The sequence below is a fragment of the Mirounga angustirostris genome, unplaced genomic scaffold (assembly GCF_029215605.1).
Source record: "Mirounga angustirostris isolate CCGP_5_RB_7025 unplaced genomic scaffold, mMirAng1.0.hap1 SCAF_3, whole genome shotgun sequence".
Lineage (NCBI taxonomy): Eukaryota > Metazoa > Chordata > Mammalia > Carnivora > Phocidae > Mirounga > Mirounga angustirostris.
Genome location: NW_026991711.1, coordinates 12,341,165 through 12,358,159, shown reverse-complemented (window position 1 = coordinate 12,358,159; position 16,995 = coordinate 12,341,165). Strand labels below are relative to the sequence as shown.

The following is a 16,995-nucleotide window of genomic DNA, read 5'->3' as shown; positions in this document are numbered from 1 at the left end:
AGCGATTTCAGAACTCTCATTCCATGTTCCTTGCTGAAGTCAAACAAACTTGTATTCCATTTCTCACATTTCTTTTTTTTTTTTTAAGATTTATTTATTTGAGAGCGAGCAAGCATGTGCGGGGAGGGGCAGAGGGAAAGGGAGCATCTCAAGCAGACTCCCCACTGAGCATGGAGGCCAGTGCGGGGCTCAATCCCAGGACCCTGAGATTGTAACCTGATCTGAAATCAAGAGCTGGCCGCTTAACTGACTGAGCCACCCAGGTGCCCCCATTTCTCACATTTCTTATATTTTGTCCTCATGCCTAGGATGCTCTTTTAGCTACTCTCCTTTTACAAAAATATTCCCATGGAACCACACTCTGGATAAAGCTCCCCTAGATAAACCTCACCTTGTTCTCACTATTCCGTGATGCTGGGAGCCTCCAACCCCTGCACAACACTGGGGTTGGGCATGTGCCTTCTTTCTGTTTTTTCAGGGGTTTTTTGTTTGTTTGTTTGTTTTTTGGGTTTTTTTCCCCTACCTAGCACACATTCTCCAAGGTTATGTTATCTCCTATAGTGAACTAGAAATTACTTAACCGTGGGACTAAAGCACACTTCTTATGTGCCTGTTACTGTGCTCTGCACCCGGGGAGCACTCAACAGATAGGCCTGTGTTAGTGAGTGATTTTCTATGCAAAGAACAATGTGTTTTGAGTTGGGCCTAAAAACAGTACATGTGGGATGAGGATGAAGGCAGGAGTTGTCCTATTTCTTCGCTTTTTCTTCTTCTTTTCTTTTTTTAATTAGTTTTTTCTTTTAATTCCAGTATAGTTAACATATAGTGTTCTGGAGTTGTCCTATTTCTGAATCCACTTCTTGCCACCATCTAAAACCACACAGAAGCTATCAACGTGAGAGTATCTAGCTAAGAACATCCTTACAAGGTTCCCGAGTGGTAAGAACAATACTTGACACCAAAAAGAAAACCCAACCTACCCCAAACTCATTAAAAAGGGGTTACTAAGAAAGTCATCTGATACCTTAAGGTATTTTACAAGTTCACTCCCTAAGGCTTGGGCTCCAGATTCGGTTTTCTGGCAGTACTGGAAAAAATTATGTAAATGCTGATCCTGGGAGAAAAAAAAGAAGAGAAAGAAAGAAAGCCTATTAGCATAATGCTGTGGAAACAGGAGTATCTGCTTCTTGCAGCATGCATGTTTTATTTAGATATGAAACTCATCATATAAAAATGAAAACATCAAAGAGATAAAAATAAAAATAAATTTTAAAGAAGATTTCAAAGATCCTCCAACAAAAGAGGAAATTGTTGAAAAATGTTACTTATACTATTCAGTTATATCAGTACATAGGAGCACCTTATAATGTACTTTCTTCAATGAAGGACCTCTAGAGTAAAAATATATCCATATGACATATCAATTAGGATTTCATTTTGCCAAAAAATTGTGCACACTCATTCACTTGGCAATCACTGCTAATGCTAGTGGAATAAAACATACCTGAGTATACACTGTGGAAACCAGGTGAGTTGAAACTTTTAGCAGTGGCTTGCTTCCGTCTACCCATTTAATTTCTGGACCATAATGCTGAAAAGATAGGGAAGGGAAAAAAAACATCCCAACAGATTAGTGATCTTGGCTTCAAACACCACGTTCACAGAGGGGAGTGATGAGGTGTCAAAGGCCCAAACAGCGTCAGTGACTCAATAGTTACGGCTGGCTAACAGCAGGAATGCAACCAATACTAATTTCCGCCCACTTTCTTCCCCCAAGTACAGTGCTCTCCTTCCTGGATTTTCTAAGTTATCTTTTGCTTAGTTGCAGCTGTAGAATTACTGTCCATTTGAGAGGGAAAGAAGGCTATTTCACAATGACTTAGCCAAACCAGAGCTCAGGATTGTGAAAGTGATGGCAGAAGATACCGCATCCAGCAAAGAGGACAGTAGAAGAAGTCCTAACATGGGGAAAGGGCTAATCATCTGTGGGTGCTTATTTTGACTTTTGAAACCTCCATTTTCTCTTGTTCAGACTAGAAATTTTAACTGAATGTTTGATTTGATTGAATGTATGATTTCCCCTGATTTTGGAATATTTTGACCATTTGTCCATAACACGGACCCAAATTTGGCACTACTTAAATGTAGAGAAACATTAAAAGCCATTTAAAATGAAATGAAACCTTACCTAAGCTTGTTAAAAAACTGAAGTCTATAAAACTTAAGATGGCTAAAAAAAAAAAAAAGCAAAACCAACTAACTGATTGGAGAAATCTAAGAAAATTCAGGCTTTAATGAATCAGAAAATGTATCAGAACGGGCTACCCTGTGGGCGAGATTTGTTACTAGACTTACCCTAAGCTGGAAGACAATTCCTAATAGTCTGTGTGACTCTAAGAACACATCCTTACTTGAGCATGGCTAGTGTGCAGCGAAAAACTTCTACCTCATCCAGTGTCTCCAAGTCTCCATTCCCCTGCTGAGACGCTGTTGGTTCAGGGCTTCTAAAATGCCCAAACCATAATTCTCAATTGTGCGGTCAGTAGCACTGCCTTCCACTGCCCTATGTTTACTTGAAAATGAATAACTAAAACGAAAATGTTGGGACCAGCAAAAATACTATGTGCTTTTTTTGTGTTATTCTTGCTTTCGTTGATTTTTCATGTTTTCTGAAGGTCCTAGGATAAATCAATCTTAAAGTCCTATACCCTGCCCATCCCAAGCTCCTGGTAGCCAAGGTAGCCAGATGGGAGATTGGCTGAGACAGGAACGTGCTGTTCACTAGTCACCACTCTTCCATCCTTCAGGAGAGGGAGCCAGGAATATCCAACTGTTGAAAAAAAGCACAAAAAACTTCACTGTAGGTATTTGAAAACGTATGAAAGAAAGTCAATGCCATTAAACTGCCTGATCTTTAAGGCCCTGAATCTAGTCTCTGCAGAACATTGTCTACAATGTACTTTGGCCTCTTTGGGATTATAATTCTAAAATGATCTTTTATAAAAACTTACATATGCAGATCAGGCATACTACCTTCACAAACTTCATCTAAAAACTCCACAAAGGGGCACGCCTGGGTGGCTCAGTAGCGTCTGACTTTGGCTCAGGTCAAGATCTACGGGTCCTGGGATGGAGCCCCACATTGGGCTCCGTGCTCAGTGGGGAGTCTGTTTGTCCCTCCCCCTCTGCCCCTCCCCTGGCTCATGCTCTCCCCCCCCCAAATAAATAAAATCTTTAAAAAAATAAAAATTCCGCAAGAGGATGAGGGTTCAGAATCAAAATAAAACTTAAGAACCTAATATGTAAGTTATGAACAATCAAGGGAATGATGAAATCCCAAACCTTGTGTTTCAACAACATCCTTCTTCTTTGTGCTCCCTTTACTTGAATTATCACAGCTGACATGGAAGAATGTGAACAACAAGTGGTGCTTTTCGTGCAGCTGGGTGGGCAGTTCTATTTTAATCTGCAAGGAAGACAAAATAACAACTTTTTTAATATCTTAAAACAAAAATTCTCAATGAAAGCAGCCACACGACATGTCTTGTGCATTGGGTCTCCAAACTCATATTAACATTTGCAGTCAAATAAATCAGAGAACATAAACTGTGCTAAAGAAGAAATGGATCCATAATACACTGTTATGGGCTAAATGTGTGTGTCCCCACCCACCTCCCAAATTGGTATGTTAAAATCCTAACCCCTCCAGGTGATGGTATTTGGAGGTGGGGTCTTTGGGGGTGATTAGGTCATGAGGGTGGAGCCCTCATGAATGGGATTAATGCTCTTACAAGAGATCCAACAAAGCCCTCCCCCTCCCTTTCCACCATGTGAGGGTACAATTGTGACCAGGAGGAAGATGGCCGTCACCCGGCCATGTTGGCATCATGACCTACAACTTCAGCCTCCAGAACTGTGAGCAGTAAATATCTGCTGTTTACAATCCACCCAGTCTAGTATTTTGTTACAGTAGCCTGAACAGACCAAGACATTCACCGACCAGAAATGGGAGAATTGGTATTTCAACTCTAGAAAGAACTGGAAACCACGACATCAACCACTCTATGAACTTAACACAGCAACAGCATGATGAAAAACCAGGATAGAACATTTAAAAGTAAGATTCATATAGTAGTTTTGATGAACTACACTATCATTCTACATAAAGAAACCCAATAATGAGAAAGATTCTCAGGTCTGACAAATATAACTATCCTTAAGTATGAATTTGAAAGAATATATGTCAGAATATTAATTGTGGTAGTAATAGAGGAGAGATTTTGACTTTTTCTTTTCTATTATCTGCATTTTTCAAGTTTTTAGAATGAATGTTACTGTTGTAATTAGAAAAGACAATGTAAAATAAATACTTCAACATTTAGTTCTAACACTGTAATTCCAGTATAGTATGCAGTTTCTCTTGTTTTTTGCTTTACTAAGCAAAGAACTTAAAGAGTTTTCCTTAAAACTTGTTAACTGGGTTTTCCCTTGAAAACCTCCTTGTTTGGGGGCGTCTGGGTGGCTCAGTCGTTAAGCGTCTGCCTTCGGCTCAGGTCATGATCCCAGGATCCTGGGATCGAGCCCCCATCGGGCTCCCTGCTCAGCAGGAAGCCTGCTTCTCTCTCTCCCACTCCCCCTGCTTGTGCTCCCTCTCTCGCTGTCTCTCTCTGTCAAATAAATAAATAAAGTCTTTAAAAAAAGAAAAGAAAAGAAAAGAAAACCTCCTTGTTTACCTCATCATAAAATTCGGGGTTTTGGTGATGGTGTAAAACTGCAGCAAAGGCGCTTCTTGTGAACACTGGTCCACCCGGTCTACCATAAATGCACTAAAGTTAAGAGTTAGCAAAGAAAGACACCAGTATTTAATTAACAGAGTCAGAAATTAAACTCAGATGTGTCAAGAGGCATTCCTACAGCATAAATTTATAACCACCTCTGATGGATTTCTTCTACCTAAGAGACTCCAGACCCCTAAGCCCCCTTACTCCTGGATCCAACCCATCCTCCAGTCCATCTACCAGCACCACCTCCCTCCCCCAAGCACACACACCTGTCCTTGCTGTAACTAGACAGCACCTTGACCACAGTTTCCTTTCACACCTCCATGCCTGCGCTCATGCAATCCCTCCATCTGAATGATCTTCCCTTCCATGTGCACCAAACTTCCATGCGTCCATCCTTCCTCTGTGACCCCTCAGCATTTTTATATTAATTATTCAGTTTTGACAACAAACCATTTCTATGTGCCAGGAGTTTTTTCTCCATGACTACCTTTCCCACTAAGCCGTGAATTTCGTGAGGGCAAAAACCATTATTATATTCTTCTTTGCATCTTTGTCTCCTTCCCTTCTTGCAAAGTCATTTCCACATAGTTACAGTAAAGAATTTGGAGCCAAACTACCTGAGTTTGAATAGTGATTCCACTAATGGATTGGCTGAAGCAACTTATTTAAATTCTGTGCATTAGTCTCATCTAAAAAATACTTAGGGGAATTAAAGGAGCTTAATACCTATAAGGCTCTAAGCTCAGAGACTGCATTATACTAAGCATTCCATAAACATCACCACTAATTTATTACCTATTATTACTATACTATGATAAACAACAAATATCAATCTATTTTTATTATTATTTCTGTTACCAATCTTACTAATACAATTCTTAGCACCCACACAATGCCTGGCTCATAGTAAGACATGGTATGTTTACTGAATTGAACATACATAAGAAACCTTCATCCCTAAAGAGTGTAACAAAACAGGAACAGTCAGTGAGGAGCAAGAACTCAATTACTCCATATTCTGTAAGGTTCAGCACATGTGGTTATATATTGTGATGTCACGTATTTTTGTGTCTGTGTTGATTATAATGTGTTAAATTCCTTTAGTTGTGCAATATCACACAGGTCCATTTTTAAAATGGAAAAATGCGAACATATATAAAAAACAAACCTTCAGAGGCTGAGAGTCTTCCTCATCTGAATCTTTGAATTCAATGCAAATAGCAATATTTCTGGCCTGCAGCAATATTTAAAGAAAAAAGAAATAGCAAATGAAACAAAAAGCCAGAATATGTATTTATTTATTTTTTATTTTTTAATGTAAGTATTTATAAAAGAACATGAGAAGCCAAAACCCAAGAGAGTCTGATATCAAAACAAACCTTGATCTTTGTACTCACCTTGGCAAAAGACTTTTGACTGTCATATTTCAAGTACTTAGGATAAACATAAAGGTGATTGTTGTAGATGGTATAAGGCTGAGTGTGTTTGGGTATGCAGGGCACAAATTCCTCGACTTCAAATGTGATTGGAGTTTTACTACAGGTTTCAAATTGCTTCATGGGAATGTATGATGAATTGACATAATCTGGAAAATTAAAAACAAACAAATTGAAGTAAAAGTCAAAAAGAACTTTGTCTGGTTATTACAGAGAACTTATACTTACTAGGAAAGTCGGAGGAAACATTATCAATTGTAATGTCTAGATTGCCCAAAATCACTGGGAGCTTCGCCATCTTCTCAGGCCTAGGAACAGAAGAAGAGAAAAATCACACGTTTATAAGTTAGGTTAGCTCTAAAACCTAAATTCCAGAGCAGCACTTCCCAGAGAAATATAATGTGAGCCACAAAAGTAATTTTAAACCTTCTAGAAGCCACACTTTAAAAGGTAAAAAGAAACAGGTAAAATTAGTTTTAAGAATATATTTATTTAACCCAATATATCCCAAAAGTTCTTATTTCAATATGTAATCAGTATAAAAAGTTATTCTAATTCTCTGAATCCAGATGTATTTTACACTTATAACTCATCTCAGTTCGGGCTTGCTGTATTCCTCGTGTTCAGTAGTCACCTGTGGCCAGTGACTCCCGTGTTAGACTGCACAAATCTAGGTAAGAATATCGGCAAGATGGGATAGCTACCGTTTTCGTGAACCACTCTCACCCCCATTCTTGGCTCGAGTCATGAAAATACAGAGCTAGAAGCCATCTTAGGCTCCCGTGTCTAGTGAAATGCTGGACACAAAGTAGGTATGCAGTGAAATGGCTGATTTGTATTTGGTCTAACTCAGTCCGAGAATCTCCTCTGTGACGTTCCTGACGAGAACTGCTACCACATCACCCCCTCCTAGCTGGAGGGAAACTTTCAACATAGCCATTTTGACACCCAGATCGCTCTTCCTCACTTTGCCTCTCTGGAACTTCCACTCACCAAGCGCCCTGGTTACACTTCGTTGTGTAACACCTTTCAACCATCTACAAACAGCAACCACATCTTGCTGAAGTCCATCATTTTCAGTGTTTTTGGACCTTCCTCCAATGCCATTTCCCCCTAGAAGAACGTCCCATTTATGTCAGGCACCCAAACTGCATACAACAGGCCCAGAAAGGTCTGACCAGGTGGGGATCAAGCAGCTATCTGGTTTTGAACAATATACACTTCTACTAATGTAGCCAAATACTATTATTTTGTGGTAGTCACACCATCGTAGTGATGTACATCTTTTTCTATATGCTCTACTACCATACCATCTCTCTCCATCCTGTATTCATAAAATTATGTTTTTTGGAATTCAGAACAGGATTTGATTTTGCCTTGAGGAAATCTCACTCTTTTACATTTGAGCCATTTCTAGTTGATCAAAGCCTCCTAAGTCCAGATTCTAACATCTAATGTATTAGATATTCCTAATAGTTTGATGTCATGAAGGCATTTCATCAGCATGTTATATTCTCAAAAAAGTCACTGATGATGACACTGCACAGAATACAGCCAAGCATAGGTTCCTTCTCAAGCCTCTAAAGGCCCATCGGCAGCCTGATAGTAGCCCATGCATCACCGGTCCTGGCGTCTGGTTACTCCAGCAGTCGAACAACTGTCCACTCATGCATACTACACTTCTCTGACTTGTTCACAGGACATTAGAATATATACTTGTCGGGGCACCTGGGTGGCTCAGATGGTTAAGCGTCTGCCTTCGGCTCAGGTCATGATCTCAGGGTCCTGGGATCGAGTCCCATGTTGGGCTCCCTGATCAGCAGGGAGCCTGCTTCTCCCTCTTCCTCTGCCTCTCCCCCTGCTCATGCTCTCTCTCTCTCTTTCTCTGTCTCAAATGAATAAATAAAAAAAAAAATTAAAAAAAAAAAAAAAGAATATATACTTGTCAGAGGCTTTCCATTCCTCTGTGGTACCAGTTTAGAAACCCAATTAAAAAAAGAAAAGCAGAAATGTAGTTAGGATGACTAGTTCAACATGATATGACTTATTCCTAGAAAACAGAATGCTGCCTCATGGTTCTTCATAAGCCCCCTGTTTAATAATGTCTTTTAAAACACTGCCAAAAAACATCAAAGCTCTTTGGCCTACAGATTCTGCATTTGGTTTTATTCCTATTTTTGAAAAGTTCCTATCCTAGCTCCTGTTACCTGTTAAGCAGCCTCACAGGTAACATGTCAGTCTATTCTGGGGTATTGTTCACCTGCATCAGGACTTCCTAACAGTCCTAAATTTTTTTTTTTATGATTTATTTATTTTATTTTAGAGAGGAGAGAGCATGCACACAAGCAGAGGGGCAGAGAGAGATGGAGAGAGAATCTCAAGCGGACTCCCCACTGAGCACAGAGCCTGACGCAGGGCTCAATCTCACAACGCTGAGACCGCGCCAAAACCAAGAGCTGAATGCTTAACAGACCGCACCACCCAGGCGCCCAACAGTCTTAAATTCTTGTCCTTACAAGACCATGCTGAGCACATTCATCTTTGCCCATGGCCAGCTCCAACTTCCAGCGTTTCTCCTAGCATTTCTCTCCTTTCCACCTGTCTTTTGTTTATATCTGAGTTTAAATGAGCAATTCCTTGAAATCCTGAGAGAGATCACTATCAGGAAGGCAAGTCCACAATTTTCCACATATTCTGCCTTCAGTTAAAAAGATTTCTGGCCAAAAGATGTCCAGTGACAGCCCAGCATCACCCCTACCCCTTGTCCCTGTGCCCACTGTGTGATTTGTTCAAAAACACGATATTCTTTGCTACTAGCAGGAAGACTGTGCCTTTGACAATCACTTCCTGGGAGCTGTCGCTGGTCTCCCGCATACTGCGTGCTCCCCAGATGATATACTGTCGGAGTCTCTCTCAGCTTCACACAAAGCTCTTCAGGGACATCAACCCTTAGACCCATGGGTTTCTATGCAGCTATAAATTTTCCTGACATATAGTGCCTTGCTCTGCCTCTTCATCCGAACAAGTCAACACTGCCAGCATACCACAAAATACTGCATCCCACAAATCTTAGAGACACCTATGACGTTGCCTCTGCCTCCTCGAGTCAGAAGTATTCTGTTTATTACAAAGAATACTTCCAAATATAAGTACTCAAGAGCGCTGTATTTCACCCCTTCCCAGTTACTTCTACCCATAAATGAGTAGGTACCTCCTTCACCACTTTTTCTATTACTCTGACATCATCCTCATATGAACTTTTGATAACTGGATTTCTAAGCAACAAATTTTAATTAAACAATCTTCACTGGAACTCTTTGTATAATGTGTTATTTACTTCTGTGTCTAACTATACTTATTTCTCATTTGGTTTCTTCCCTCTGCTGAGAGCTTTTACTTCTGGCTGCTATTTCTATAGAGGCATTATGTCCATGAATTTCCAAGAAAGCACAGATCTGAGCTTAGTTCCATACCACACAGCACATGGGCTTTGTGGAAGCTTAGTTTTTTAAATATAATCTTAAACTTACTTCAAAAGTTTAGGGGTTTTATTCAACTTGGCTTATCAGACATTAAAACCTCACAAACAACAAAAATTCTGCCTTTTTTATATGCATTTGCAAAGTGATGGGAGGTGTGTGTGTGTATTACACAAAGCGAATTCTCTTATGACTGGGATTAGGTTGTTGTTGTTTTTTAATCTGTTAAGCATATATATTCCACGCAAAACTTAAAATACTTGAGCATGAAAACCCATCCTAAAACTTCATTAAATAAATGTATAAAGTAGACACACGTAGGGTGTCTGGAATTTGGGAACTGCTTTTGTATACATATAAACCTAGGAATGAGGCTCAAACTCTCGCTCTTAGGAAAAGGAAAGGTTTTCTCTTCCCATTGCCCATACAACTGCTCAACAATCCCCAGAGGCAGGGGGAGTATCACAAACCAGCAGTCATCCTGCCAACAGACTGGGTGTCCTCACCTCTGTGTTTCCGCAGCCCGGTCCCCCCCTTCTCTACTGTCTGTCCTGACCCATTAAAGTGATTAACTGGCAATACAGGCATGCCTGGGTCTGTTGGCAGTGAGTTTAATCTCCTAACTATATTTTTGTAAAAGGAAATAGTCCCTAAAAGCTTTGGAGTCACTTAAAAAATGTTTATGTGATTGAAAGAAATTTGAGATGTTTTTGTTTAAACGAAATCACTGAATTGATGTCTATGAGAAATTCCAATTACCATTTACCAAGTGCTTATGGTGATACAACACGCACTCGACTGAGCACCCAGACAGAACACAAACACGGTATGATTCTCGTCCTCAACAAGACATGTAAGAACCACTTTCAGACAGTGTGCAAACCTCCACGGGAAGGCCAGTGTCTAGTGTACTGTGAAGGAAGGGGTCAAGATGAGTCTTCTCGGTGAGAGAAAGCACTCTGACAGGCAGTTTCCTTTAGTCCTCACCACAGTTATAGGATTACAAGGGCCATTAGGGTTCCCCCTTAAAAAGAAGAGGAGACTCAAGCAGAGGAGATGCACAACCTGCCCCAGGTCTCCCAACATGGACGTGAGTTACAGACTGGACTCTGAAAGAGGAGTAGGGGTCCCTCAGAGTGCCAAAGCAGAAGAGGACACGATTTAGGCAGAGGGCAAAGCGTGGTGGGGTGAAAGTACCCAATGGCTTAAGAGAAAGGCAAGTAGCCCCACCCAGCTTGAGTGCAGTGTAACCAAAGGGAAACGGGGATAAGAATGTCAAACTTGGGCACAAAGAACACAGAGGTACAAATAAACACATATACGTAAGTCTCATGCACAAACCCTAATAATATTATTAACTAAACTACCCAGTATGGTAGCATTAACAAAGGTTTATATTTAGGCAGCTCTTCCTGCCCACAGTCCTGTCTCCATGCTTTAATAAAAACACCTTTTTGCACCGGAAAAAAAAAAAAAAAAGGTTTACATTTAAAAGGGAATGTCTATTTTTATACTTTACCTTCATGCTTTCAGATTTCCTGCAGAATTTAGAAAAGACACCATCATGAGCAAATCAAGCATAAAATACCAAGTGTTCCTTCTTAGATAAATATTTCTGGAAGCATGTATGTCAGCAATACCATCTACCTGACAGAACTGTTTTCTTACTAAATCTTGGAACACGTCCCCTGGTAGTTACTGCGAGGGAAAGGGAGAAGTGGCTTATGCGATTTGGCAGCTGTTTTCTAGACTGGGGCAGCTTGAGAAAATTTTTCCCATCCATTACTAAATGACATTTTGAGACAATCATGTGAGCAGAAGCAATAGCTTTGCACCCAAGGTGGTGCCCAGGCCAGTGACACAGGATTATTCTCTGTAAAAAATAAATAAATAGATAGATAGAGAGAGAGAGAGAGAGAGAGAGAGAGAGAGAGAGAGATAGGAAAGAAAAAGAGCAATGCTAAGGTTAGAAAGGAAAAAGGAAAAAAAGGAAAAAGGAAACCTCCAGTTCCCTAATTCCACTATGGCAAGCACAGGGAGTGGACATGGGTATTTCTCTGGATTCTTGCTGAGAAGGAAAGACAAAGCTTCCCCTATAACAGCTGCACCTTCTGATGCTGATAGCATCGCATCCCTATTTGCAGGTTTCCGTGTCTCTCACTGGCCCTTGGGAGCACGCTCCTCCCACAAGATCCTTCCTTCTGAGCACACCCATGAAGGCCCGGCGTGCAGGGAGAATGCTGCTGGGCTCTGAACCAGGGAAGGTCTGTGCTTTTTGCTGCCTGGCCATGGCCTCTTGGCTCAGATAATTTTTTCATTAACGAACCTGTAGAGTCCTACCCTTCGGCCTTCACTGAGGAACGGAACTGTGAGCTGGGGCTACCACCAAAGCACCACCACTAGCCAGGGTAGTCTCAAGCTAGTCAGTGTAGGACGTAACTTTTGATAGGGCTTCCAAACTCCACCACACATAAAGAACTCCATTATTTGTCAGAATATAAAAGTAAATGTTAAAAAAAAAAAAAGAAAGTCCTTGGGGCGCCTGGGTGGCTCAGTCGTTAAGTGTCTGCCTTCGGCTCAGGTCATGATCCCAGGGTCCTGGGATCGAGCCCCGCATCGGGCTCCCTGCTCCGCGGGAAGCCTGCTTCTCCCTCTCCCACTCCCCCTGCTTGTGTTCCCTCTCTCGCTGTGTGTGTATCTCTCTGTCAAATAAATAAATAAAATCTTTAAAAAAAAAATCCACGTAAAATCATGGAAAGCTATAAAGTAGAAGTGAAAAGCCATCTATACACCCATCCCTCAGAGACAACCATGACCACCATTTTGGTGTATATCCCATATGACTATTTTATGCCTATCTTTCCATCTGGTTAGCTATTTGCCTATCCATTTCTTCATTTACACACAAAAGGCAATATATAAAATACTTCCTTCTCAAAAATGAGGTGACATAGATACACTTTCTCCTCCTGAACAAGATAGTATATACACCTTCTTAAGTGATTACATTTGGACCCACATCATGATTATTAAGAACTGTATGGTAGTCTAGTGCAAGAAAACTGTAATCTAAAAGGTGACTGGAGTTTTCAAAAAACAAAATAAAGTAAAATGACTTTTTATTCTACAAGCAAAGGGGAAACATGATAGTAATTACTGTATGATGACATGCTATATGTGATAATACTCACTATTAGTAAGTAAACGTTTTTAAGAGATGCTAATTACGACTCTATTTAGAATTCTGAAAAATCAGGGCGAGAGAAGTAAGAACAAGGCAAAAATGAACTTTTAACAACCAGTCCTGAGTTCTAAGCAAAGTGACACTGTTACTTTGAAATGTGTTTTTTTGTTTGTTTTTTGTTTTTCCAAAATAAAAAGCTAAGACTGTAAAGCTCCTATGGTACAGAATAACGAGACGCTGGCTCTTGGCCCTTCTTTTCATTTCATTATTTTTTAATACCCTCAATTCTTTCTCATTCCCAAAATTTTCCCAGAGAATGTCTAAAACCATGTCCCAAGCAAAGGAAATCAGTTTTCTAAGTTTCAAAGTGAACTCATTATGATGGAACACCAAATAGGAACACCTATCACACAGTGATAGAAGATTCTCAGCCAGGCTGCTCCGGCCACTGCTTGCCCTCTCTTCACCGCCTTGTGGTGGGCCGAACGGTGTCTCCAAACACACCTGCTGAAGTCCTAACCCCTGGTACCTATGAATGTCTCCTTATTTGGAAATAGGGTCTTTACAGATGTAATCAAGAGAAGATGAGGTCACTGGAGTTGGCCCTAATCCAGTATGACACGTTCCTTTATAAGAAGGACTTGCACCAGAGACGCACGGGAAGGTGGCCATGTGAAGCCAGAGGCAGTCACTGGAACAATGCTGCCACAAGCCGAGGAACACCTGGGGTCATCAGAGCTGAAAGAAGCAAGGAACGATCCTCCCCCAGAGATTTTGGAGCAAGTGCGGCCCTGCAATGTCTTGGTTTTGGACTTCTAGCCTCCAGAATTGTGAGGGAATATATTTCCATGGGTTTAAGCCACCCAGTCTGTGGCACTTTGTTTTGGCAGCTCTAGGAAACTCATACACTCATGAATATGGGTAATGCATTCGAAACAATGCTTGTAAACAGCAAGCACTATATAAGTTATTGTCCTTCCCTTCCATCACTCATTCAATTAATGGTACCTGAGTCACTCCATTGTGCCACCCACCCACTGCTCTCTCCTTCCACCCTTCACCCAATCGGGAACAGTGCATCCCCTGATGTGACCCCAATTAGTCCCCTTCTCTCACTGCCACTTGCACTGGCTTTGCTGAGTCCTTTCCCATCTCTTGCCAAAGGTCCCTCAACTGTCTCCTTCCTCCCTATGCTCATCTCTACTCTCACCCCACCCTCCACAGCACCACCAAAAACATCATTTAAAGAATTCAAATTAACCAGGACACTCTTCAATTTTAAACCTTTTCTTCCTTCCCAAGGACATGAGGTAAAGTTCCATGCTTACCCAACAGGCCCTTTGACATTTGAATGAAGCCTACTGCCCCCCTCCCCAGCAAACACCTTCTGTTTCTCAGGTGTGCAAATAATAAGTAAGGCTTTGAGACTCACTTCCGGAAGTCTGCCAGTAACTTGAGCATGTCATCATTGGAGAGCTTATTGCTGTCTTGCCTGTAGAGAGCAGAGAATCTGGCATTTTTGTCAAGGTTTCCGGATGCATCCTTAAACAACGTCCTAAAATAGCCAAACAACATTTCTAAACTGAGTTTCCAAAGACCAAAATAAATCCACAACTTAACTTTGGTTTCCATGTGAAGAGTAATTTATTCCATTGGCTGTAGCTAAGAGAAATTTCATTATCTAAAAACATGGAAGACATTTATGAGGATGAACACAACTAACTCAATTTACATAGAAAACATTTCCAGCAAATGGCTCATGCTTAGGAAACAACATACACAGTCAGAAGCAGAGCTCACAATTAAGGATGATCTGCAGGCACCTCATTCCCCACCCAGCCCACCCCCTCCCCACCCATCCCCCACCTCACCCCCGGGCTGCTGCCCAAGCTGAGCTCAGGACATGTGGCTGGAACCTGGGATGCCGGGCCTCGCACAGCTCTCCTCCAGCCAGCATCGTTCCTCTCTGGGACTCTACTAAGTGATTATTCAGATAGGGCGCGCTTTCTTATTTTTCAGTTTTACACATTTAAATCCTCTTTGTCTCTGGACAATAAACAGAATAGATCTATCTATCTACCTACCTATCTCCATATATCCATATCTATATCAAACATATGGAAGATGTCCTTACCTTGCTGCCCACGCAAATGGCATTCGGTACTGTCCTAATCTTTGGCATGCCTGCTTGGCATTCTTCAGCACTTTCTGAGCAACCTTGAAGACAGCAGAATTAAGCCATGAGATGCTGCATCCCACTAACAGAGTTGTGGTCTAAAGAGCCATCATCCCATGGTCATTAAACAAGCTCTTATCATAGTACCAGATACATGGAAAAGCACAGGTTACTATAATGAATATGGCTGGATTTACACGAGGTACAGAGTATTCTGTTTAATGCAACTGCTAGCAGTGATTTTCAAAGAATATAGAATGAGGACTGTTTCTAAAATGTTATGTCTTTTCTAAAATGTTGTTTTTATGGGCCACAAGCACACCATCTCATAGGCTTTCATAGTTCTTTATGACTATAGCTACTTATTAGTCCAGCTGGTTATTAACAATTGCTAATACTTGGTATTCCCACCAAAATATATCACATTACCTAAAGTTTAAATGAGAATTCTAATGATAATACTAAGCTTGCGCAGTTCCCACTGTGCATCGGCTTGTGCAAATTCCCACAATTTGGGGGATACATATTCATTATTTAAGACATTATAGGTGCTGACTTAAGTGAGGCCAGAGTTTTTAATTGCTATATTCTCAGTTTCTAAGTGTAAATTACTGCTATTTTCACTTCTTAATGATCAATTTTCATTCGTTGTGGGTTGACTTATTAACCCTATAGTGCACAGTTAAGCAGATTCGCTTTGGCCTAAGATGCACACATGGCAGGTATATGAATCAACTCCACCCCTACTGCTCAAGCAGATGACCATTTCCCCAAATTTGCTGGTATTGGGATAAGGCACTGCTACCAATGCAAAGTCTGATTCAGTCGGAGCAGTATGCTCGTGGGCCTTTTACAATACTTACGCACATGACAGTCAAACCAATTTTGGGAATCGTGATCTAGAGCCTGTGAATCGAGGTGGGCACTAGAGAGCTGCAGCCTCAGCATCACCGGGGAGCGTGCCAGGAATGCAGAGTCTCAGGCCCCGCCGCAGACCTTCCAGGTCAGAACCTGCATTCTGTGCAGACCTCTGGTGATCTGTGTGCACCAGCTCTGAGAAGGGCTCATCGAGAAGACTCGTAAGTAGAATAGAGCGGTTTGTCTCTAAGTCAAACTGAAACCAGCTGTGTGACTCCAGGCCATTAAACCTCTCTGGGATCCACTTTCCTCACCTTAAAACTGAAGGGCATGAACCACAGAACTTTTCATTATCCCTTCCAGTTGCCTAAAGTTATGATTCTACAACAACTGTGTTGTGGGAATTGCTGCCCTTGAGAGTGAATTAGAAACATGTCTTGATTGAAACATGTCAGCAGCTCATTCAGCCCCTCCCTTTCTTCTTCCAGTTGGGCATGCTCTTGTGGGGATTTGGGGTACCCAGTCATAGGGTAAAATGGCCTACCTTCCTGGAGGGGTGATTTTACTCAAACGTTTTCAGATAGAAACTATTACTTTTAGGTCCTAACAATAATGACTATGTTGTGGAGTAAAATGTAATGTTTGCATAAAATTTAAAGCTAAAACACAGGCTTCAAATAAGTTTCACTGTTCCCTGCAGCAAATAGGGTCTGAGCTCACAGACTTACTGAGGGTGCAAATGGAACATAAGCTATGCAAAAGACTGAAAAACTCATTTTTGCCCTCTAGGGTATTTTCCCCTCCCTCCCTCCCTTCTCTTCCTTCCCTCCTTCCCCCCCTCCTTTCTTTCCTTCCTTCTTTCCCTCCCCCCTCCTTTCTTTCATTCTTTTTCTTTCTTCTTTTTTAATCTATTCATGGCAGACACCTACAGAGACTTTTCATAAAAGTTTCCTCCTCCAAGACAAAATTCACTCTAAATTATGTTCTAGACCATCTTGGAAAACAGTAAGAAATAATTTTGATATACATTTAGAAAATCATTCCTCAGTAATACCTCTGCCAAAACTTCTATTCTGAT

The 16,995-nt window shown here is 41.1% G+C and overlaps 1 protein-coding gene across 9 annotated transcripts in view; it reads right to left on the bottom strand.

Annotated features, from left to right (window-relative positions):
* The window catches only part of DOCK9 (dedicator of cytokinesis 9), a 326,271-nt gene that overhangs the window by 126,083 nt on the left and 183,193 nt on the right, over nucleotides 1–16,995 (bottom strand). For all 9 annotated transcript variants that reach the window (XR_010409934.1, XM_045869641.3, XM_045869646.3 and 6 more), the window contains exons 14-23: nucleotides 15,018–15,100; nucleotides 14,316–14,438; nucleotides 6,449–6,528; nucleotides 6,182–6,369; nucleotides 5,953–6,018; nucleotides 4,734–4,826; nucleotides 3,343–3,466; nucleotides 2,709–2,830; nucleotides 1,505–1,591; nucleotides 1,025–1,114 (exon numbers count right to left, since the gene is read on the bottom strand). Coding sequence is in view for 8 of the 9 variants with exons in the window: in XM_045869641.3 (XP_045725597.1) it covers nucleotides 1,025–1,114; nucleotides 1,505–1,591; nucleotides 2,709–2,830; nucleotides 3,343–3,466; nucleotides 4,734–4,826; nucleotides 5,953–6,018; nucleotides 6,182–6,369; nucleotides 6,449–6,528; nucleotides 14,316–14,438; nucleotides 15,018–15,100 (1,056 nt within the window). In the remaining variant the exon portion in view is untranslated. The remainder of the gene's footprint in view (nucleotides 1–1,024; nucleotides 1,115–1,504; nucleotides 1,592–2,708; nucleotides 2,831–3,342; nucleotides 3,467–4,733; nucleotides 4,827–5,952; nucleotides 6,019–6,181; nucleotides 6,370–6,448; nucleotides 6,529–14,315; nucleotides 14,439–15,017; nucleotides 15,101–16,995) is intronic.